This window comes from Cryptomeria japonica, chromosome 6 (assembly GCF_030272615.1).
Source record: "Cryptomeria japonica chromosome 6, Sugi_1.0, whole genome shotgun sequence".
In the NCBI taxonomy this organism is placed as follows: domain Eukaryota; kingdom Viridiplantae; phylum Streptophyta; class Pinopsida; order Cupressales; family Cupressaceae; genus Cryptomeria; species Cryptomeria japonica.
Genome location: NC_081410.1, coordinates 42920598 through 42944698, shown reverse-complemented (window position 1 = coordinate 42944698; position 24101 = coordinate 42920598). Strand labels below are relative to the sequence as shown.

The window sequence follows — 24101 nt, the reverse complement described above, 5'->3', positions numbered from 1 at the left end:
TCCAAACTAGCACATAGGTATATTGCGACACTAATATTGAGATAGATTATGCTCTGGGTATAACTTGCATTAAGGAATTCCCTAAACTATTTATTATCAACCCAACATCTTAGGGAAATTTCCTTAGTTAGTCTTGCAAAGCCAAAACGAAAGAATGTCTTACCCACCTTAATCGGTGGTCCTCGTTTTCCTAACTTGAAGACAAGTTTGTTGTGATCTTCTCAGGTTTGACAACCCTAACATTTTAGAGATTAACAAACCTCAGGGATTTGGCACTTACAACTCAGATCACCAACATGTCTTTGGAGATAGTCATGTATAAGAAAAGAGGCAAGGAATGCCCATTTGTTTTTATATTGTGATGTGGTCAATTACTTATGGGCAACTTTCTTAAGGAGGTAGAAGTTGGAATAGATTATGATAGAGTATTTATCTAACTCATTGGAGAGTTGGACATTCAAGATCCAAAGTCTTGGCTTGTAATTAATTTGGATAGACACCTTGACTTTGATTGTTTGGAATTTGTGACTAGAACATAATACAAGAATTTTTTAATATATTAAAAAAAGAGGTGGAAAGAATTTGGGATTAGGTGGAGAGTGATTTGTCTGAACTGAGAAAAAATAATAGGGAAAAACAATGACACATTGAAAAGGTGAATTCGTGTAGGAAAATACATGGCCTACATTCAAATGGGTAGGGAGGAAAAATTTAGAGGTTAAGAAGAGGGAGAAGAGGTGTGAATGGATTTCCTAAAAAATTAGGTGGACCAAACTTAACTTTAATGGAATGATGTAAGGCAACCTTGGTAAAGTTGGAGGAGGGGGAGAATTAAAAAATAAGGAAGGACAATCAGTTGGATTGTACACATATCACGATTTTGGAAAGGAAGCCAACAATCTAATGAAGGCTAGAGCCATGTTATGGGATTTAATAATAACCAAGGATAAAGGTTGGAGGAAATTGTGGGTGGAGGGAGATTTTAAACCAGTGATAGGAGTTGTGAAAGGAGTCAAAGTACAAAATTGGAGGTTGGGTGTGACCATTGAAGAAGTCAAATCATTTATAAATAAATCTGATAGAGTTTGTGTTTGTCTTATATTAATATAAAAGGGAACAAGGTTGGTGTTGATTTAGCAACCAATCAAGGTATTAACTTGAAAGGTAGGTCTAGGCAAAGCTTAAATGTTGGTGGAAGGACTATCTATTTGATACAATTGAATTAATACAACAAGATATTAAGGAACATCCCCCTTATAAGGGGTTGGAAGTAGATATCTTTATAAATAATAGGCTTGAGGGGAGTGGATCAATGCTTGCTGGGGGTGATAACAAGGCGAGTTGCCTATCTTTTGCTTGATTCATTTGTCTATGTGCTAAGGTATGTTTTTTTGTTGCATGTGATGTTCTTAGAGGTAGTGGCTTAGGGGAAGTGGATTGTAACTTATACTAGGTGGAGGAAATAATGTGGTTATTTAGCAAATCTGGGTGGGAGGAGGTTGATGTAATTTTCCCTCATCTCGAATAGGTTCCATCATGTCTCTACTTCTTTCTCGTGTTTGTTGGGTGGGATGCTTTTGGGGATTCAACATTTTTGGCACTTCTCTTTTGGGTGTTTTTATGGAATTGTCATGGACTGAAGGCTATGCCATTTCTTTACAATTCTTAGACAAAAAAACTAGGTTTTATGAACCAAACAAATTTAAAAGACATAAAAGGTGAAAAAGAATAGAACTTTAATGTGTATTAAAATTGAAGATAGAATATTAAATATTTAACTGATAATTCTACAGGTTTTACAATTAACATAATATAGATATATTCAAATTCGTTATAATTGTCATTAATAAAATTTCATAATTTTTTTTCTATATTCGTTTAATTTGTTACTCTAATATAAATCTCAATGTCTTAAATTTTATTAACTTCATTAATACCTCTAACTTAAAATCATTATTCTAATATTAGATTCAAGATTCTATTTTATCATGCACTTAATAAAATTTAATTGTACTGTATTAATTTATCTCTTAGTTTTATGATATTCATAGCACAACAAAAATATTTAATATATTTATAATATTATACATAATAATAAAAATTTAAAACCTTGTTTGATATTATGAATATTATATTTCATTAGTGTCGGAAATAACAATGAAATTTCATTATAGAGAGCTCAACTTATAATATATTTGAAGCACTTATATTGATGCCTTAAAGAGGCTTTTACAACCTCACTGAAAGAGGTGATATTAGGAAAGACATTAGGATCCATAGTTTGCACATAAATAAGAGTAATAACTCCCCTCTCAATATCTTAAATATTTATAATTTGTATAATAGTTATTTTTTATATATATAATTTTATAGTATCATTTTTATATGAAATAAGTTAAGTTTTAGTTTGATTAAATAAAAGTATTTTGTATCTTGTGAATGATTGAAAAATAATTTCATTACATAATGTAATATTCTATTTATAATAATGAGTGTCCAATCAATTAAAAGTACATATACCTTCTTTAAAGAAATATGTTAGAGAAGCTAAGAGAATATCTTAAGAGAGGTTGAAAGAGTACCATTATGTAATGTAGTGTTCTATTTATAGTGAGTGTCCAATCAATTATGCACACAACTACCTCCTTTAAAGAAACAAGTTAGAGAGACCACAATAATTTATGACCAAAGGGAATAGTACTAGATCCACCTTCTAGAAGGAAGTTATGATGCCTTGTGTTTAACCTCACAATACTCTTTATATTATATCATGCACCTATTTTTCAGAGAAATTTATGTTCATCTTTTATATAAACTAAAACAATTAAAATTGTGTAATGAGTCCTATCCATGCATTGGAATCATCTTTGAAGTTAAAATGGAACCAAACTATTACAATAGTACACATATTTAACAGTGTTCGTGTACCATGGTTGCAAACTATCCAAACAACACATTTAACATAAAAAATAAAAAATAATATAAATGAGTAATTTATCTTCAACTGCAGTAAAGAGCTTGCTTAAACTCAATATTATGATCAAAATGTCATATGATATGTTTTAGTTTTTTTTTTTTTTTTTTTGAAAATTGGAAAAAGGCAAGATAATTACATAATACAGATAGCTACAACATAAAAAGAAGTAGCAAATACAGTTACAACAGTGGATTGTACAACAATCTACAATAACCTACAATAAGGAAAACTACTTACAATAACCCATAATAATATGATAAATTACTATAGTGAGAGAAAATCCAAGCAGAGTGGTTGGACAACAATATACATCTGCCAAATTCCACCACAATGATCCAAAAGGTAAGGCTAAAGTAATTTATTGATGCCTAATATGAGTTCTTGATGTAGAGAGCCAGTCCACGAGAAGATCATCAAATACCATTTTTCTCAAATATGCCTTCGGAGCAAACCAACGAAACATGCAACACTGGGTTGAACATGATAATTTCTAATGGTTTACATAATCACAAAAAACTATGAACTTGTATATTTATACATCATTGATTAGTTCCAATCCAAAGATTCTAACGTCTATTTATTTTGTATTGTGACTTTATAGTCCTAGATTTATTTTAGTATTATTGATGTTAATTATTCTTGGAAGGTTGTAATGCATATAATCAAAAGTTTTTAGACAAGGATCTCAAATTAAATTTTTGTTGTAGATGTAACTTATAGAAGATCAATTTCACCAAATTACTTGTAACATAAATATGAAAACATGATCTCATGGATACCACTTTAAAGTGTCATGTGGAAGATCTCAAATTGATCTTATAATGTGGATTTATATTTAAAATTATTAACTTCATAGGATAATAATGACCTCCTTCATGGGATTTGGCCATATATTTATTATAACCTATGTGATATTATTGTTCCACACACACCTTACACCACTTGTTACAAAAGTTAAGCTAAAATAACATTCTACATGTTATATCTTTGCTTTAGAGTACCTTCCCAAAGATCTCATTTAAATATTTTATTATAGATTTTAATTTAGAGAATTAGTATTGTAAGACCACTTGCAAACAATAGTCTTTTTGTGGGACCTCTTGTAGTTTTGTTTCCAACTTTGTGATATTAACATGTTCTCTTCCTATTTTACATTAATTGGAAAGTGTTTCTACTAAAAGAATTAAAATAAAAATCCTCATTACAATCTCACCTACATTATGCGCAAAATTACATCCGCAAAAAAGAACCTCATCATCGACTTCTATAAAATTCAAATACAACATGAAAAATATCCAATTATAACAACTTACTTCTAGATAAAAACAGAACTTACAAAAATAATCAATTCATACAAACTTAGATTTAAAAAAATAAACAATTTATTTCAGCTCTACCCAACAAACTATTAGGTAAGAGTAAACCCATTCAAATATGGCAAAACACAATTGCCTCACATGGAAGGTTGGGATTCAATCCCAAACATGAGGAGTAGACTTGAGATTCAATCCCACATATGAGGAGTAGGCCTTCTGAAATATAGTTGAAGCGAGAAGGTAAGCTTAATTGTTCCCAACTATTAAAGGGGACCATGATTAAGACACATTAACTCAAAAGTTCTAAAACAATTCATAGGACAGGTCCCAACAGGGCCAGCCAAAAAGTTTAAGAAACTGTACAAAAATGAATTAGACAACTAATATACGATAACAAGTAATAATGCTATAGTTACTGAAGACTTTTAAGCTCTGTTAGCCTCAATTTTTTACTAAACGCTGCAAATTATATGTTGTTTATGAGGGTATTACGGTGTATTCTTATCTTTCCAATTGATGGTCAAGGGAAGGTTTCTTTGTGGGATGAAAACCTGTGCCAATTAATTCTTGGCATGTGGGGCATAACAGAACAGGGCAGTGCACAGCAGGCAGAAGGGAACAGAGCATATGAATGAATGAAGGTACAGCATATATGACTGAATTGACAGTTTGATGGAGCAGCAGCTGCAGGTAAGAGCAGAACTCCTGTGTCATCTCCCATTTCTGGGCTTGATCGGAGTGACCAACATTCATTATCCACGAGCTGTAGTTCTTTAAGGTAGAGGATCTGTATGCTTAGGGTATCTTGAGGTCATGGTTTCGAAGCTCTTGGGCTTTTCTGATCGAGATGGACTGACCCATTTAAAGAATAGTTCTGTCTGAGCATCTACAGAGGCCCTGTTATGCCTCAGACAATTTTGTTTTTTATTTATTTTTAAAATTTTCATGATCTGCCCAAGAAAAGCCAGAATTTGAAACCCTGGAAACCCAGACAAGAAGAAAGCCGTGGATTGTCCGCTAGCCTTACTGAGTAACCAGCGGGGAGAATAATTGTGGGTGGGGCTTGAGTATCTGTTGTTATCTACAAACATTTTCTATCTCCGCCGACTGTGTATCAGTCGATAATTTTTGGTTTTTCTATGCCCTTTCGCCTCCCCAAAAAAGAAAAAACCCTAACTTGAAATCCCGAAATCCTCAAAAATTGAAGCCTTGAAGTATCCGATAGCCTTTGTGTATACCCATTAGTCCTTTGCCCTACCATTACAATGGCTGTATTGTTACTGAAATGCTGGATACGATCTTTTGTATTATTTACAAATCTTATATGAACGACGACTTTTTTTTCCTCATAGAGGGTTTTTTTGGAGCACCTGTCTTCTGCAGACTCTATCTCTGTTATTCTTAAACTGTATTTCTCCTAAAAAATCCTCAACTGAAACCGTACAAACCTTCAATTGAAGCATAAAAAATTCACAGTTGAAACCCTAGAACCCCATATATAAAGTTGTTGAATTATCCAGTAGTTTTTCTGATGATGTACTGTTGCAGCCAAAGGCCATTTGACCTGTCGTACATTGGTTTCCTTAATAATTAGTTCGTGTGTAGAAATTTCTAAATTCTGAAAAATTCTTATGTGACCGGCTAGGGTGTTTTTGAGAATCTTGAAAGGAAGGAGTAGTATTTTCAGATTTAAGCTTCCCTTCCATGGCCATGGCACAGCTCTCCGCCCTGGAAATCAAGCAGTATGAGCACAGTCCAGTGCATCTGGCAGTCGCAAACAGGGACTATAACAGGCTACGCCAGATTTTCTCCACACTTCCTCGTCTTCCGAAGGCTGGAGAGGTTAACACAGAAGAAGAGTCAATTCTAGCTGAAGAGCGTGCAGACATTGTATCGGCAGCCATAGACCGAAGGGATGTGCCCGGAAGGGAAACCCCTTTGCATCTTGCAGTCAGGCTTAAAGATGCTGTTGCTGTGGACATGCTAATGGCAACTGGTGCAGACTGGAGCCTGCAGAATGAGCAGGGGTGGAGTGCACTGCAGGAGGCTGTGTGTGCCAGAGAGGACAGCCTTGCTTTGATTATTACCAGATATTACCAACCCTTGGCCTGGGCCAAATGGTGCCGCCGTCTGCCCCGCATAATTGCTGCTCTGCGAAGAATGAGGGATTTCTATATGGAGGTCAATTTCCAGTTCGAGAGCTCTGTGATCCCCTTCATCAGCCGTATCGCACCCTCTGACACGTATAAGATTTGGAAGCGAGGTTCAAATTTCAGGGCGGACATGACTCTTGCTGGATTCGATGGATTTAGGATACAGCGCTCCGATCAGAGCTTTTTGTTTCTGGGCGAAGGGACAGAGGACGGGAAGTTAGGACCGGGCTCACTCATTATGCTGAACCACAAGGAGAAGGAAATTACCAATGCCCTTGAGGGTGCAGGTCAGGGAATTTTTTTAGGCTATATCTGTCTGATTGATTAATTTAGTTTTTTCACACTTCTGCAGCTTGTTTTTTTGGGCAAAGCTTTTATTCCATACACAATACGGCTTTCATTGAATTGTAACTTTATTTTCAAATGGTAATGAATGAATAACACCAAGATGCCAAATCGTTGGTGACATCGTCTGCTAGTTCAAGGCACAATTGTTGTTCTATGGCATGACCTCAAATGGAACTTCAACGGAAATCATTTCAGTTATCTCTGGAAATGATTCCTACGATTGGTGAATATTTCACAAAATCCGCAAAACTTAGATTCACCAGATAGCAACTTTGTCAAACAGATTGCCCTGTATTTTCTACAGATGTAATTAAAACTATTAGATCTGTCAAAGGACCAAAATGCACGTGTTCCTAGTAAACAAAAGTATTAGATCTGTCAAAGGACCAAAACACACGTGTTCATATTAAAATCTAAGCTTTTCCTCAAATATGAGGGTATGATACATATTTTTATTTTTCTTTGAATTGGAAAGATTCACCAACTATTTGCTTTGAAAAACTCTTCTCTTTCTTTATTGCAGGTGCCTTTCCATCGGAGGCTGAAGTTGCTCAGGAGGTGGCTCAGATGTCTCAGACCAGTCTGTATCGGCCTGGCATTGATGTTACCCAGTCTGAGCTTGTGCCACAGCTGACTTGGAGACGCCAGGAGAGGACTGAAACTGTAGGTCCCTGGAAGGCTAAAATCTATGATATGCTTCATGTCGTGGTCAGTGTGAGATCCAGGAGGTTCCCAGGAGCCATGAGTGATGAGGAGCTTTTTGGGGCAGAGAGTGATAGATTTGAGGCAGAACCAGGGGTGTATGATGAGATTCTGACTGAAGAGGAAAGACGGCAATTAGAAAATGCTCTTAATACAACAAATTATGATACAAATGAAGGGCTTGAAGACGATGGATCGGCATTTTTCGGCAGAAATGGAAGCAGCAAGCATGAAAATGATTCTGCTTGTGCATTAGATGGTAAGCAGAATGGGACTGCTGAACCTGCTGATTCTAGTAAGGAAGAGAAAAAGGGATGGTTTGGTTGGACCAGAAAGCCATTGAAGGCTGATGGAGTTAAAAGGACAGGGTCTTCAAGGTATTCTGTTAGCATTGAGGATGTCAAAGCTGGAGGCAGTAAAAGTTCAGTTGCAGACGATCCTAATGGAACACCAAATAAGTTGTCAAATCTAACTGGGAGTAGTAGTTATAGGTCAGTTGAATCTGATGATTCAGTCTCTGTGAAGAAGGGAAAAGAGAAAGCTAGTAAAAAAGGCAAAAAGGAGTCTGATAAAACCAAAAAGGCTAGCACAAGCAGTGACTCTAAACATGAAAGTGAATTCAAAAAAGGGTTGCGGCCAGTGCTATGGCTTACCCCTGACTTTCCACTTAAGACCGAAGAATTGCTACCATTGCTAGATATTTTGGCAAACAAGGTCAAAGCTGTTCGACGATTAAGGGAACTGTTAACAACCAAATTGCCCCTTGGAACTTTTCCTGTCAAGGTAAACAACAAGAACTCCTCTGACTGATATAGTGCACAGGCAAATGTAGGATGAATGCAGAAAAGGAATATTTTTTTAATGCTTTTCCTCACATTGAATCAAGAACTGAAATCACAAAACCTCTCCAGGAATTTTTAGTTATTCTATGGAGAACTTTTAGATGGTTAATGAAATAATGAGTGACAAAATTCATATGATTTAGCCATTTAGGTTCATCAGCATGCATGGGGATAGGAAATATACGGAACAGTTATTTTCATTTTTTTTCTTTAAAATGCTTGCTCTCTGGACCTTGGTCCCTCATTTAGTTGACAGTAAAAGTTCTCTTACCTTATCTAATGATACCTTGGCCCTTCCTTTAATTGTTGGAAATAGTTCTCATACTTATGTAATTATACCCTAGTGCCTACTGTAATTTCTGCTATTCTATTTTGAACACTACAAGTGCCATTGCAGCTACTTAGAAAGCCAAGTTTACAATTTTTTGTGCTCCGACTCACTCGCTTACTTTGAATTTCCTTGTGTGGATGAGACCTTTTGTGGCTGAATGGTTGATTTCTTTTTCTCCTGCATGCCATACTGAGCTTTATTTGGCTTAATAAGTTTCAAAGAAGTATGCTTTTCATTTGAATTCAGATTTTTTATATACAGAGTCACTTGCCTTGGACTTGGTACATCTGAGAAGTGGCTGAAAGTTATTTTAAAGAATTAATGAAGCTTAGGTTAATATTGACAGTGGCACTTATGGTCTCCTTAAAATCATAATTTCAAAGACTTTTAGTCAGTTGGACAATGGATACTGGGTGAAATTTCTTCAGCATAAGAGAGATTTGTCAGATCCATAAATTTTCGAGTCTTAGTGGTGTTTTCTGGCATACTTCGTAGAGTAGTACCTCTTTTGCATTCACATTTTGTGAGCTGTTTTAACTTTTTTTCTGTTTGATAAACATAGGACATGATTAGTGCGGAGGAATTGTTTGAACTTTGAAGTTTTTATTTTATTTTGGGATATAGATGACAATCTGTGTTGTGGTGTATCATATTAAAGCATCACTTAAATAATTAAATTTACAGTTATTGATTGACAGAAATCATCATTGGGATTTCTTGCCCCTTTTTTGTTTAATTTTGTTCTTCTGCTCTATATGCTTTGTTACATATTAGAGCAGATTTGGTGTTCATACTTGTTCTCCATCAGCTTCATCTTCTTTGTTTTTGGTCTTCTTTCACATGATTATTTGTAATATATAATTATCATTTGTAAGTTGCTCTAGGATTTAATCATTTTCAGGCTCACCATCCCTAGCTAGACTTTTCTTTGGTGGTTTTGCATTTAATTATATATACTAAATACGAATTTAGATGTTGGAGTTCATTCTAGACTCCATGCTTTTGCAGTTGGCAATACTTGAGACCCATAGACCTGCTTTCGACAGTCAGGAAATTGATATAATTTTTTCTTTCTTTGTTTCTTTGCGTTGAAGACATTGGATTTTTGTGGCATGAAATATTTGTAACCTGTTGGCCTATGAAATAATTCTTTAATGGTGGATGTAAGTACATCAATTGGAGAATGGATGGATCACATGTTTACAATACATTAATCTGGCAACATTCTTTCAGTTATTTGAAGGTTTGGCAGTGGAGTGTATATGGTTATTTGTGGGCTTGCAAAAATAATAGAACATAATATTTTAATGCTCTATTAAATAAATAACAGGATAACTGGATAACAATATATCTCATATAGAGATTGGAGAAGAAACCACCCAAACATAAAGAAAATACTTGTCACTAAGGTGACTTTATCACAACTGTAAGCCTTATCGTCTAATAATTTAATATTAGTCTAATATCTCCCCTGAAGGTTTACTTCACTGAAAACATAACAAACTATAAACACCCTGAACCATGAACATGCCATTCCTAAGAAGCTTTTCTTTGAAAACAGACCATACACCAGTTGGAACTCCATCTAGCTGCCTCAAACCTTTGTAAAGGTGTAGCTCTCGAGCTGAATTACCAAGTTCCGGGATTACCACCTCCCAAACTCTTAAAATCAACCTCCTGAGCCATTGGACAACAATCCATGTTGAGCAACTTCATTGAGCTCCATCAAGCTATCTCATAACACTTGTGAGGGTATGATTCCCAAGATCACAAACTCGGAAGCTAACTAGGCAACCATCCATTTTGAGTTGTCTACACTGGCTTTCTATTTGTTTCAAAGTGTGGGCTTCTTGGAATTCATCATTCGTCTTGGCATAGTAATTCTTTCTTGCTCTTGTGGCAAGCGTCATGAGGATCTTTAGCATGAAGACAAAGTCTGTTGTCATTAACTTCAAGAAGTACCTCAACACATTTTATTTCATGAAGACCGTCCAACCTTCTGAGTTTGTTCCATTAGCCTCTTTTTTCCATGAGCCAATTGTGGCCCAATCAGACAAAAACATATTTGCTTCCTCGTCAAACCGTAACACATGCAAATTTTGTAAAAATAAACCCTTTATTGCTGTATCCCACAGAACATGCCAACAAACAAATCTGCAGTCTTCACGCCTTGAAAACCCCTACTTCACATGAATTCAACACTCTGCAAATTTCTTAAGGAAAATCTCTAAAAAAAATAAGGGACAAATCCTAGAATGAATGCTAGCCATGTGGGAAAAATGGTCCAAAAACATGTAACAAAAATCTGGAAAAATCCTGTGCCCTAGCTGCTTAGAAACTCTACAATTTGGTAAAAAATTGTTAAAAAACAGCTGGTAAAAAACGTTGGACGGCTTCAAAACCCAATGAATCAAATTACTTCAGAAATTTGGTCGTGGTCGGATCTGCTCTAGCTATGAGATCTTTAAAGCACAATTTTTACTTTGCAGAAAATAAGCCTAAACACGAGGAAAAACTCAATCGCAGCTTAAGAAATTTGTGAATACAAGGTGTGATTCCTTAAAAGAAATGATGCAAAAACCTCGATTTTTTTCTGTCATGATTTCACCATTGTTGTGGCTCAATTTCATCTGGAAATCAACGCAATTTGACCAAAAGTGGCATGTGATTTAACTATTAATAAACCAGTGCAATTTTTAGATGAAAATCTCCACAATTTTTGAAATAAAAAACTGTGAGATTTCAGCAGAAAGAAAATGGCAACGTCAAAACCTTGAACCTTGCAATTTCCTAAAAAAGTAGGCCGTGATTTTTATCATGCAATTAGTAAATTTACATAACCCCTGCTCTGATACCATATTGCAAAAATAATAGAACACAATTCTTTAATATTTTATTAAATAACAGGATAACAATTACAAAGAGGTTTATCTTCTTATATAGAGATTGCAGAAGAAACCACTCAAACGGAAAGTAAGCACTTGTCACTAAGGTGACTTTTTTTTGATTGGTAATCGATTTTGACTGGAGCTTTGAACCAGTGGGACCACAGAGGGGGACCCCATCCCCGAGTACATTATCTTTTTTGTATGATGAGGTATTAACACCTCCATATTTGTTCTCTGAAATTATCTCTCCTTATCACTCTGTTCACCTTTATCACTCCATGTATGTTTTGTCTCTCCACTCCTTATCACTCCATTCATTTTCCTTATCACTCCGATCCTTCTCCTTATCTCTCCATTCGATTCTTCGTTCTCACCTTATCTCTCCACTCTTCACCTCATTCCTTATCTCTCCGTACGCCACTTCCTAATCCACATCGCTTGCTTGCCACCTCGCACTGCATTGGTTTGAATACTGTGCGAAGGGAAGCCAGTGGGTACCATGACAGTCACCACAGGTCAAAGTTTCACCGGGAACGATCAACATGGCATGAACACCACGATCATCTAAACCTCCACTGGGAACAAATGTGTCAAGAGGGACTTGCTGAAATCCATGGATCACAACCTGACACACAAACAACTCACTGGGCACACAGACAAATCACCGCAACTGACACGACCAGCAAGAGATTCGAACCAGGAATGCCGTATCAACACGGCTTGCAACGTTGCTATTGCACTGCGGGGTCAACCCCCATTAAGGTGACTTTATTACAACCATAAGCTTTATCTTTTAATAATTTAATATTATTCTATTAAGGCAGACTTAAAGAACATAGAAATCAGAGATAAATATATGGTTGTTTAGTATTTGCATCTAGAAAGAAAGAAAGAAATAATATCAGTGTCCATGGATGACCAAAAGTAGGTGAGCGGGACTTAAGAGTACAGTAATTTGCAGTAGAAAGTTCTAGGCAGAGAAATCTAGAGATGAACGAAAACAAAGAAATACAAAACAGCAGGAGACCACCAACACAAGCAGTCAGAAACTTGTACAAATAGCCAAGAGGGGGCAACAAGAACTTCAAAGAGCAAAAGCTAAAGGAACACCGGAAAAATAGGGAAGTCTCATTGAGTATCACTATCCTATTTGATAATGCTCATTGGGGAGCATAGAAGGTTGGGATAGTTGTCCATCGTACTCCTAGGATGACACAGAACATCCAAGGCTGAAGTAATTCACATTATAGTGAAAATGCTTGTAGTTCCCATTATACAATTCAGGTGGTATCAGAGCAGGGTTTCCCTGTGTCCTGAAAGGGTTTGCTAACACTTTTTCAGATTTGTGTGTGTATTTGCTTCCATATCTTTTCATTGACAAGGAAGCGCAGGATTTTGGTTGCGTAGTTCAGCCTTGGGTAAAAGTTTTGAAGAGGCACAGGCTTCAAGAGATTGAAGAGATAAACCAGCATATGCAAATGGACAACACCTTGAGAATGATGTTGCAGCACTTCCAGGATGAAAATTAAGAGTTGGCAGTTAGAATGCAAGCTGTTCAAATTTTCTTGTGGTACTGCAACAAATGTTGCCCAATAAAGAACGGATGCAAGAAGAAGATAATGGTGAAGGACGAGAGAAGAGTCTACCAAGCCAAGGTGACTATCCTCTACGAAAGATGCAAAACTGTGATAGCTATGCACATGAAGCACTCCATCTATGCTCTTTCATTCTTGTCATTTGATAGTTTTGAGAAGCATACCGAGAGTAAATATGTAGGCATTGCAGCATGGGGGTATAGGCCTAATTTCATCATCAGAGATGTAGCATGCCTTTGCTGGTTTTGGTATACAAGTAACAAGTTGTCACATCTGTAACAGGAGCATAGCATGCATTTTTGAATTCTTATGTCATAGGGAGTAAAGTTTTAGTGTAGAATATTAAAGACTAATATGCTTAGGAACTTGGAGAGAAGGAAGCAGAGTACAATGAAGCCGCTTAACGCAAAACACATAAAACTCATTAACATAGCCATCATATTCATTCACTTAAGATGTCATGTCCCCTCTCTAGCGTCGCTGTAGCTCAGTAAACAACTGGCTCAGTGTAAGTTTTCCTCCAACACTTAGTCGATTTTAGTGAATAAAGAGGAGGTTGTTATCAATAAGGTGGTGGGGTCCGTGTTCAATTAAGTGACTCCTGATTTTCAGTCATGAGGATGGGGCCATGGCAATTCATTATCCAAACATTTTCTTTAGATTCCTTATCCTTTATGGAGGGGGCGCTAAATACATAGTTGATGAATACTTTAAGGGAAAAGTATTATCACTGGAATTAATTAAGAAAGCCGCCTGATTTATAGGAATTACGGTGGGTGTGGATTTTAGGTTTGATTGTCTTCTTAAGGTTGGAGAAGAGTTAAGGCGGGGATATTATTGATGATTCTGATTTTTATTATTTCTCTTTGCCTGCCCTGGGACGAAAACCCCATGATAACCAGCTTGGACGGCCACCCAAGGTCTGCATGTTAGTGTAACTGCGTGGGATCAGCATCCAGCATCCGTTGAGGATCGCTGTAGTTTAATCAGCCATGAAGTTCAGGATTTAGGATTTAGGAAGTCCACTACTCATTCCAGACTTTTAGAAGTCACCGAGTTCTCAAAGTTTCATGAAGATTTCAGGGATACAAACAGCTATCCGAGGACACTAAGTTTTGTGAGTGCTTTGGAGAATATGTAATAAGGTAGAACATGTCTTCAGACAGTAAATTTCTTAATGGTTCTGTTTATTTCATTTCCAGTTATTTCCAGAAATCTGAAAATCAATAAAAATGTATTTGCTGCATCTAGCATAGAGTTTTTGTTTGTTTTTGCTTGTCAAAGGATATTTCACAAGAAAATCAATCAATTATATAGCACAAGGTGGTTTAACCACATTTTCAACCACTAGACAAGCACCCACTAATCAATATGAGCAGGGTGTGGTTAACTAAGAATTTAAGACTAAGGAAATACAAGGATAGGGATATATTGTAATGTTATATGTGATCAATTTCCCCATGTAGTCCAAAATTAAGGTAGACTTGGGACTAAATATGAGATGTTTAAACTTAGCAACTATACTTATTGTAATCTGAAGTCTCAAATCAAGCTGCAAATGATATGGATCCATCTCACCACAATCATGTAGATTTCCAATCAAGTAACTCCAAAATTAAGAACTAGATGTTGCACAAAATTGCAGACTAATGTAGTTGTGGACCTGTTAAGAGTCCTATAACCAAACACTTTTGAACTATTAACGGCACATGTTAACACTGAAAAGTTAGCAACTTTGTCAAAAATGTGTTGATCTGCAACAAAAATATGATGATTTAGCTTATAGCATGAAAGTCAATCAATCACTCAAATAATTCCATACCTCAATCTAATGCAACCATGATTATAGATGACACATTTTTCGATGTTGCCACTCTGATTGGGCTATGTTTCAATTGGTGTATAGAGTCATCCTCCGAAACAATCAATCTGCACTCCCAATCATCAGTGTTGTCACACTCTAATCAAAGATAATCAACTCAAAGGTTTACCATCAGAGAGCCACTCTCATCTATGGTGCTCACTCAAAATATGACAGTTGAGGTATCTTAAAGTCTCTAACCATCTCCTTTCAAAAATCTTGAATCTCAATCCAACATAATTGGAATCCAGTGTCTGGGATCGATAGACTCAAAAAGTCTCATCCTTAAGATACTCAACTGGTTTATCCTATTCTCGAAGAAACCAATCATGGACGTACTATCTCATAAATATCTCAGCTACCATCAGTTTGCAGAAGTTGCAACTAATGTGATATCAAAAGTGGTTAGTGGTCACTGATGGCTACGAATCTTCAACTCTTACTATATCTGGGACAACAGCAACTCAATCATGAAAAAATTCATCAAAAAGGGCCATCTTCCAAATGTGGCCTCTTAAAATGGCCAATCAAGAAGTGAACAGTACTCTATGGTATAACTCTACATCATCATGAAAGTTATCCAAAAAAGATCTATGTTAGTCATTGTGTTGACATCCAACCAAACTTTGAAGCAACAACATTAATACTTCTTGAGGCAGGCACAAGCACTCATCGAGTGTAAATATAGGTGCAAACAACCCAAACAGGGACACAATCAAGTGAATAAGTACACGTCCAATTATCTATGCACTAGCCATCAACAGCAAGCATCAGGTGCACAATCAATGACACAACATCATCAATCTATTTATTAATTGTCTGCCAACACAAATTTCACAAGACATCCACAAGCCAGTTTTGAAAGTTATACACTCAACAAGTGCATAAACGGAGACATCCATATGCAACATCATCAAATGCAATAAATAATTGGATGCAATTGAAATACTCACAATTGTGCATTTCAGGTACATAATCGATCTTAGTCTGCAACAGAAACTTTGAAGAGAACAACAGCACAAATTATTCTCCACCACATCAACTCTGCTCTAAAGTCTCCCTTTGAAGTTGGCATACTCTCAAATTTCGCCCTTGGCATTTGAGGGAGAAGCTCAACAACATCCTCCCAATGGTGGAAAGAGTAGAGAACATATGCCCCAAAAGAGCACATGGGAATTATCATATAACACATCTTTGAAGAAGTGATCAAAAGAGCACAAAATTCAGTGATTCGGACTTTTGGAATGACAAGGTTTATTTAGTTCTTTTTACTTGTAAAGACTTATCTTAGATAATGTTGCACAGAATTTTTTTATTTTTTTTTTCATTTAACATTTGGTAATATTATTTAATTTTATTTTAGGATCTTTTTTATTGCCCTAGAGGGTTAAGGGTACCATTCTATACATTGTACCTATTGTTCTAAGTTTCCAAGCAGGGTCTCTGGTCCTGCTGCTACCTCTTATACTTGTGATTGCATTTTCTTTTTGGAAAAATAGGAATAGACCTAGCAAAACGGATAAAAAAGGGGAATAAAATTAAACAAAATCCCAGCCGTCTAGTACAAACCATTTATAATGAAGGCACACACAAAAAATGTGTACAGTTAAACACCTTTGAAATGTTCTTGAATAAGAAGTGATTTGTTGTCTCCAAATGCTGGCAAGCTTAAACACCTACTGAACTGTAAAAAAACAGAATCAAATACCATGAAGATGGATCATTTTTAGGTTTTTTGGGCTAAATAGACTTAAAAAAATGCGGCTGAGCTTTTAAATGCAAATGACGAGTTAATGTTGAGTTTCTGGCTAGTTTTTTGCAATAGCTCGCTGCTGAGTTATTCTGCAAGTAACTTGCAAGTGGCATGAGTTTTGTATCTAACGCTGTGACAATGTGTGATCCACTTTCTTAACTTTAACATCACTTCTATTGGCCAAATCCAAAGCTAAAACTTGTTTCTCTTTGTTTTGGTACTTGCAACAAAAAAAATTCCTTATGGACAGATTTTACATTGCCACTTAACCAAAAATCACTACATTTTTTGCAAAATGCACATATTTGCCAAAATTTAACAGTCTCATTGTGAAATAAAAATGGATTTCTGAATAATCAGATATACCTATGTATGGACAGATTTTACATTGCCACTTAACCAAAAATCACTACATTTTTTGCAAAATGCATATATTTGCCAAAATTTAACAGTCTTATTGTGAAATAAAAATGGATTCCTGAATAATCAGACATACTTTTGGAATTTTAAAAATTCTCTGCCACAGTGAAAATTTCTAGAGGAGATATACTGCCTTGCCACAATGCAGAATGCTAAAACAGTTCAATATTTATAGCAGATAATAAATGCACAGAGCTATAGTGGCAATCATCTAAGATCCAGGCACAAGCATCTCTTAGTAAATTGGCATCAGTGTACAGGGCTAATAAACTGATTATCCAGCCTTAGATTGTAACATAAGTTGCCAAGCTTTGTTCTGGCTTACATCAAAGCAGAGAATCCCATCTCTACAGATTTAGCTCCATGTAATGCCTCATGGCTGTACAGATATGACACATTCCACACAGGCTTGATCGGCTTTGATATTATTTGTAAGTTGGTCTTGAAGTATTATCCCATATGCATGTGCTCAATGTTACGTCCACCTGTAACAGTTGTGTTTGTCTGGAGACTGGAATGCATACATCGAGACTTTGACAATTTTCAAAGTTAGAATATCTTAATCTACTGGCCTATTTATAAACTTTGATGGGGCCAATCTGAAGAGGTTTAGTATATTGAATGACATTGGGATCAAAGCAGATGGGATGAATATGTATTGGTTAAATGGATTTTCAGCCTCGTTTCACTAAATGTTTGATTTCTTGAGCTGCGAATTTATCAGGGGATCCCCTACTTATTTTGTTTAGTGGATCAACCTTGAGAAGCTAAAAATATATGCTATATCTGTTTGAGCACTTAATTTATTCTAGGAACAAAAGAACAGAGAGGAAGCAAAAAAATGCTGGGGTTAATTTTGCCCAAATGGTGACTGTTTAGTAGTAACCACGGGTATTTGGCTGGTTTAATTGTTGAAGTTTTTGGTCACCAAAGGTACCTTCTGTTAATCTGAACCTTACAGGGATACAATCTACCAGTGATTGGCTCTGATTGATGTAACTGTTTTGCAGAATATGCTTCATTCTTTTTTTTAACGATAAAACAAGAAAGGTTTCATATTCTGCATGGTGCTGGTTTTGCTAGGGTGGTTCTTACACCAATGGTTACAAATCTGATCAAGGTTATGTCATGTAATTCCATAAATAGACTTGAATAGGATAGTCATTTGGTGCTAAAGCTCACTGGCTCAAAAAAAGAATTTAAATATTTTCCCCCAGGACTACTGGTTTCTTATGTCTGGCTTTGCAGGCTAAGCTATTGACACATTTCATACCTCAGGGAATGTATATCAAGTGTATCTCTTTGTGAACCTTTTGAAACTATATTGATAAATCTAAGTATCAAATTTCAATGTGTCCATTTACCATGCTTTTTTAATAACAATTATATTACAGAATGAGGAGGCCTAAATCCTCTGGTTCGGTTTTACTTGAAATAATTGTTAATTGTCATAAAAATATTCATCATTTCTAATGTCGTAATCATACATAGTGATAGAACATGCTGCCAGATTTTATTAGTTGGAATGATTGGTTGGAGTAAGTATTTTCCATGGACAGGCAAAACAGATAAATTAGCTTTCCTCCAAAATTTGAAACACACATTTGAAAATCATGCTTACTGCTTACTATTCTGTAAACCAGCATTTTATCAAATCTCAGTCTTTGTCCTCAATGAATTTTCTTTTTGTCCTCCACTAACACAGTTCAAACTTTCTCTAAGTTAAATTTTGATGGTGTTTCTAAAGGCAGTCCACGAAAAGGTGTCTTTGATGGTTAATGTGTCTAGTGCAGAGGTTGAGACTGACTTTTATGGATTAAAACTTTCAGTTCATCTAGTTGTACCAATTACTAGTAAACAGATGATTTTACTTACTAAGATTTACCTCTTTGGTCCAGGGTTTTCTCAAGAAATATGGAGCCAAATAGTTATTTTTATTATTCCAAATCTAAGTTGCTGGTTTGGGGTTTGGGCACCGGTTTGGGTTCGTTTGGGTTCGTTAATACAAAAACATATATATATATATGCAGCCTATAAGCATGAATTAAGATTAGCATGTCACATAGCATCATTTAAACAACAAAACTAACATAAACTTGTAATCATACCATAATAGCATCATTTACATCAAGTTTAATATCAAAATGACAAAATATTCAAGTATCATTGTTTCAACTTTCAACAATTTAAAGTTTAATCATCAAATCGGATTCTCTAATTTACCATCTGCATTCTCCTCCTCCTCATCCTCCTCATCATTGACATTGATATTAGATGAACCAATGCCAATGCCACTTATCACTATAAGTTTGCTCGCTATCCGAGTCATTTGTTGAGGAGAAATGAGCCAAGTTTATGTTTTAAAACTCACTTTTAGGGTTTTTTTTTTTTTTTTCAAGTGGCAGATTTGAAAAAAAAAACATTTGCAAAAAAACCTTGGTTTTTGGGGCTGCCAGATGCCCGGGTTCGACCTGGGTCCGCCTGGGTTCAACCTGGTCCAAACCAGACCTGTGAATCACGAACCCTGTCCGAACCACAGGTGAACCGGACCAGGACCCCGAACTAGGACTGGACCGGACCAGTACCAGGGGCCTAGGGGGACGAACCCTGCAACTTATTTCCAAATCTATACTACCTTCCTTTCAGACATGGTGTTTAAATGGCCCACAGTTTATACTGAGCCTGATGCACATTCATGTTTTTGTTACCTTGTTCACAGCTTGTGTTGGGGTCTATGGCTGGAATGTGATCTTGCATTTTTAAATGTTCATCTCTCTTTCCATAGGATCATTGGTAGAATCTTACACTGTTTTAGAACTACGGGTTTAGTTCACTTTACAGGACAAGCTTATTTTGTAAACAATATGGATAACTTTGTTTACTTCAGGGTATGGTTTGTTCCAGTATATTACAAATTTCCAAAATTTGTGTTATCAACCTACAGCAAATGATATTCCCCTCCATCCTCATTTTCCATCTGTTGGAGCTTATAAAAAACCTACTTGCTAATTTACAAAGAATAGTTTGGAGGTCTGGGCCTTGGGATGTCTTCTTAGCTCACAAATTATATCCCATACATATAAAGTTTCTACCATTATTCTTACCATGACTATTGTTACTGTAGTTAAGAGCGTCTATTTAAATTGTCTCCTTTCAACGTTGCTAACCTTCCATATTTGCATGGATGTCAAGCCATAATACTTAATTAGTTAAGATCAAGTCCTTTCCAGTTGCATGGCTATAGCCAATTGAGCATTTCCTGCCACGAATTTGGAATACGAAATTGGGGGATGCAGCCTCTCTGTTTCACAAAAGTCTTATATTGTCAATTTCTTAATATATCTCTCGTCTTTGGGACAGAGCAGCCTTGATCTCTAAGGTTTATCTGTAAATACTTTGATGGCAGACATCAATCACGATTGCTTGGTCATATATTGCAAATGAAGCTTTTCACTGCTGGATACATCAAGTAAATGGTACAAGTTTCCTTTAGTTGCAGCTGTCAGTAATGCAAACAAGTTTTGCCCATGAAATCCAAGTTTTCTGCTGTTCAAACTATTCTGAAAATATTGTTCAGTTTATTTGCCAGATCCCTAGTATGCAGCTGCTGCATAGTGTTGTTGCAACTCTGTGTGAAAATGAAACAGTGTTCTCCCTTGGGTCTTAGACTTGCAGCCATTGGTGCCTTCACACAAGGCCCTACTCCTGTGATGGTTTATGAATTCTGTATAAAAAATAGTTTACAAGTACAGCTATGACCATCACTCTCTCTATTCATTGTGTGAGAGGAATGTTTGTGAAATTGGATTCTTAAGCTCCTGGCGAGATGATGATTGTAGAGGCCATTTTACAGCACAGTTAGATTTTGACAAAGTTACTGGAGGGTACCAACAATGATATGGAACCTCAGATCTAGACCTCTCAGCTCAATTAATACTAAGCCTCATCTTTGCACACCTGTTATTAAGAACACAGGTTTACTGAATCTACCTTTGCCAATACTTACAGCATCGTTAACAGGGACAGGTGCTCAGTTATCTGCAATTGTTTGGATCTTCCTGGCACCATGGCGTCTAGGGATGCTCCCTCTGTGGCGAATCCCTTGAATCTCATTAATAGGGACTTTCTCAACTTGTTCTCTGCTATTGAATGCCATCGCTGGCCTTGACAGTTCCATATTTAGTTTCAATTTTTTATCTTCTGCCTTTCACACACTTTCAACATAGTTTCATTCAAGAAGTGGTGCTGCTTATCTCTGTTTCTTTAGATGTTAATCTATCTTTTCTAGTGTATTTTGTAAACAATGTAAATCCTGTCCAAAAGTTTTAACGGTCTATATTGTGGCTTTATTTTTCACTTTGATGCCACATTTTCTTACAGGCTATGTATGCGATGTAGTAATACAGCTTGTTGGCTGTTGCTTCTGATTATAATAATTTCTCCTCGAGCAGCAAAATGCAAGTTACGAATTGTGTAAATTTGATTCTTTCATATTTTACTTTTGGATTTAAAATGTTCCTTAGTGCTATGAGATTTCCTCCAGCTATTTTTATCATATAATGAACCTAAAAGCAAAGAAATCATGAGTCGGGTTACACTGGTTGGAAGATAAGGCATTAGTATGAAAACATAACATCTGGTATGTCAGCAATATTGTTGTTAAATGACAAGTTTGAGGGAACTGATGTTAAGTATTCTGACATTTGCCTTGACCTGAATTTACAGGTGGCGATTCCAATTGTTCCTACAATTAGAGTAGTTGTAACATTTAGTAAATTCGAGGAACTGCAATCTTCAGAAGAATTCTCAACTCCTGTGTCTAGTCCTGTGTTTTTCCAGGATTTGAAAGGGAAAGATGTCGAAGCTCCCAAATCATCAAGTTCGTGGATATCTTGGCTTAAGGGTTCTGAAAATGAATCCACTAGGGAACCCACATGCCTGGAGGATCACCTGGAAGTGGATTTAGATCCATTCCACATTCCAAGTGATTATAACTGGGTTGGCATGAATGAAAAGAAACGGCGAATGAAGTCAAAAAAGTCTAAACACAGAAAAGGTAAGAGGCCAGAAGTGGTAAGTGGGGATGGAAATGAGTAATTGTAAGGTTCAGCCATTCTAAAATGTTAACCTCGGTTTATGTGCTATTGATATTTATCAATGGGAAAAAAATGGTGTTCCCCCAATATTTTATGGGCGTTGGCACATGAGCTATTTTCCTTTTCCTGAAAGAAATCATTTTTGCAAGATAGCCAGAACGAAACGATGTAAAGGGAAAATAGTAAGCAAGTTTGTTATGTTCACTTCCGTTGAGCTCTTGCATGCCTTGTTACTGCTGCTCTTATACACGGGCAAAAGGTTTGTTTTTTTCTGATTAAGTTGGGATGCTCCAACTTTATTGTTGTTTGTATACAAAGTGCTACTTCCCATTATGTACAAGTTAATTGAAATGTATGGTCATGCTATTGCAGTGGCATCATTTATAGTCATTTTACCAAAATTCATCAATCTCTTAATATTTTTAAAAATGCGATTCATCTTTTATGGCTTGACAAGATGAAAACTGAAATACATCAAGCGTACAAACTGCTCAAGGCATCTCTGTTTGATTTGAAATAAAGTTTTCTTGTATGATTGCTTGAACCCAAAAAGAAGAGTTATGATAAATGGGGAATAGGTCACCAGGAGATTGCACATTTTTACTGCTGTTATCTATCCTTTGCATGGTTTTGGACGAAATGACCAGCTTCTGGAAATGAAGTTTAACTAGTTGTATTAAAGGTTTTTATCACAAAGAGAGTAAATTCACCTGAAGATAATGATAAACAGACTTATAATGATTTTTAATGTTTCTTTATGAGATCTATGTTTTCCAAATGCTAATGTTCTTTTGGTAAGAATATTTCCAGTGTTGCCACTAAATTCATTCACACTTACAGGAATTGGCGAAAGGGCAATCTGAAAGTAACAATATCAGCCAAAATAGTCAAAAAAATCTAATTTTGGTAGGGGATTACTCTTTAAAGATGCAACTGCATTTCTTTCTCCGGGGTTGTAGTTAGACTTTCTACACATCATTCTTTAAGGCAATTTATTTACAATTAAAGGACTATTGAGCACTTTTTTGAAGTGAAATCTAACTGTGTTGTATGGATCACTTGTGTATTACTCTGATTGTTGGATGGGCTGGCCGCAAAAGAGAAACCTTGAAGCTTGGTGCAATATGCATTGACTTTGATTTACATTGGTTTATTATCCAATGGAGCCAAATTACAGTTAGTCCCAAATCATTTATTGAGCTGTTAATTTATATGAAAGTATACACGGTTGGTGATTATGCTCGCTTCCAAGTCTCCTTGTTTATTCCCTTCAACGAATTATCGTGACACAGACCCTCAGATTGTGGATTATGTAATGTTTTTGTGAGATATACAATTGAAAGGAGAATAGTTAGCAATAGATCTTTAGCGAGTATCAAATAAAGTCTGCAACAAAGTGTGAAGATCTTCCATGAAAGCTGACTTCCTGGAATGACTACTCCCTACATTCTATGCTGTACGACTGTAACGTTACGGGTATGCAAATGATTCTTTGGGATACAAAATTCTTCTGTCACTCAACGGGGATACCTAAATAGAAATATTCAAAATTACTCTTTTTCATCTCTATTTTTAATATGGAACTAATTTGTTCAATATATTTTTTTCACTCCTCGCTCATCTTATGCATAAACACCTCTCATAAATTTTAACTCTTATTCATCAAAATATAAGATTAATGTGCGTATTATATGTCATATTTAATTCATCTCACGGAGTAATGTCACGAGATTACCCAGAAACTTGCTACATTAGGTTCCCACTCGTTGAGTTTCCAGAGATGTGCCTTGACCCTCAAATTTGGCCTTAATGTGGAAAA

General features: G+C 36.0%; 1 protein-coding gene across 3 annotated transcripts; it reads left to right on the top strand.

Annotated features, from left to right (window-relative positions):
- Positions 1–4732: 4732 nt before the first annotated feature.
- LOC131072145 (uncharacterized) lies at positions 4733–23845 on the top strand. Of its 3 annotated transcripts, XM_058008222.2 has the most exons (4): positions 4733–6733; positions 7318–8279; positions 23123–23188; positions 23383–23845. In XM_058008222.2, exons 1-4 carry the CDS (start codon positions 5998–6000, stop codon positions 23413–23415), a joined length of 1797 nt encoding a protein of 598 aa, XP_057864205.2. In that variant the 5' UTR covers positions 4733–5997; the 3' UTR covers positions 23416–23845. The 3 variants fall into 3 exon arrangements, with proteins under 3 accessions (XP_057864205.2, XP_057864204.2, XP_057864203.2); XM_058008221.2 differs by having other exon boundaries at positions 23123–23845; XM_058008220.2 differs by lacking the exons at positions 23123–23188; positions 23383–23845 and adding an exon at positions 21912–22672 and having other exon boundaries at positions 4738–6733.
- The last annotated feature ends 256 nt before the right edge of the window (positions 23846–24101 follow it).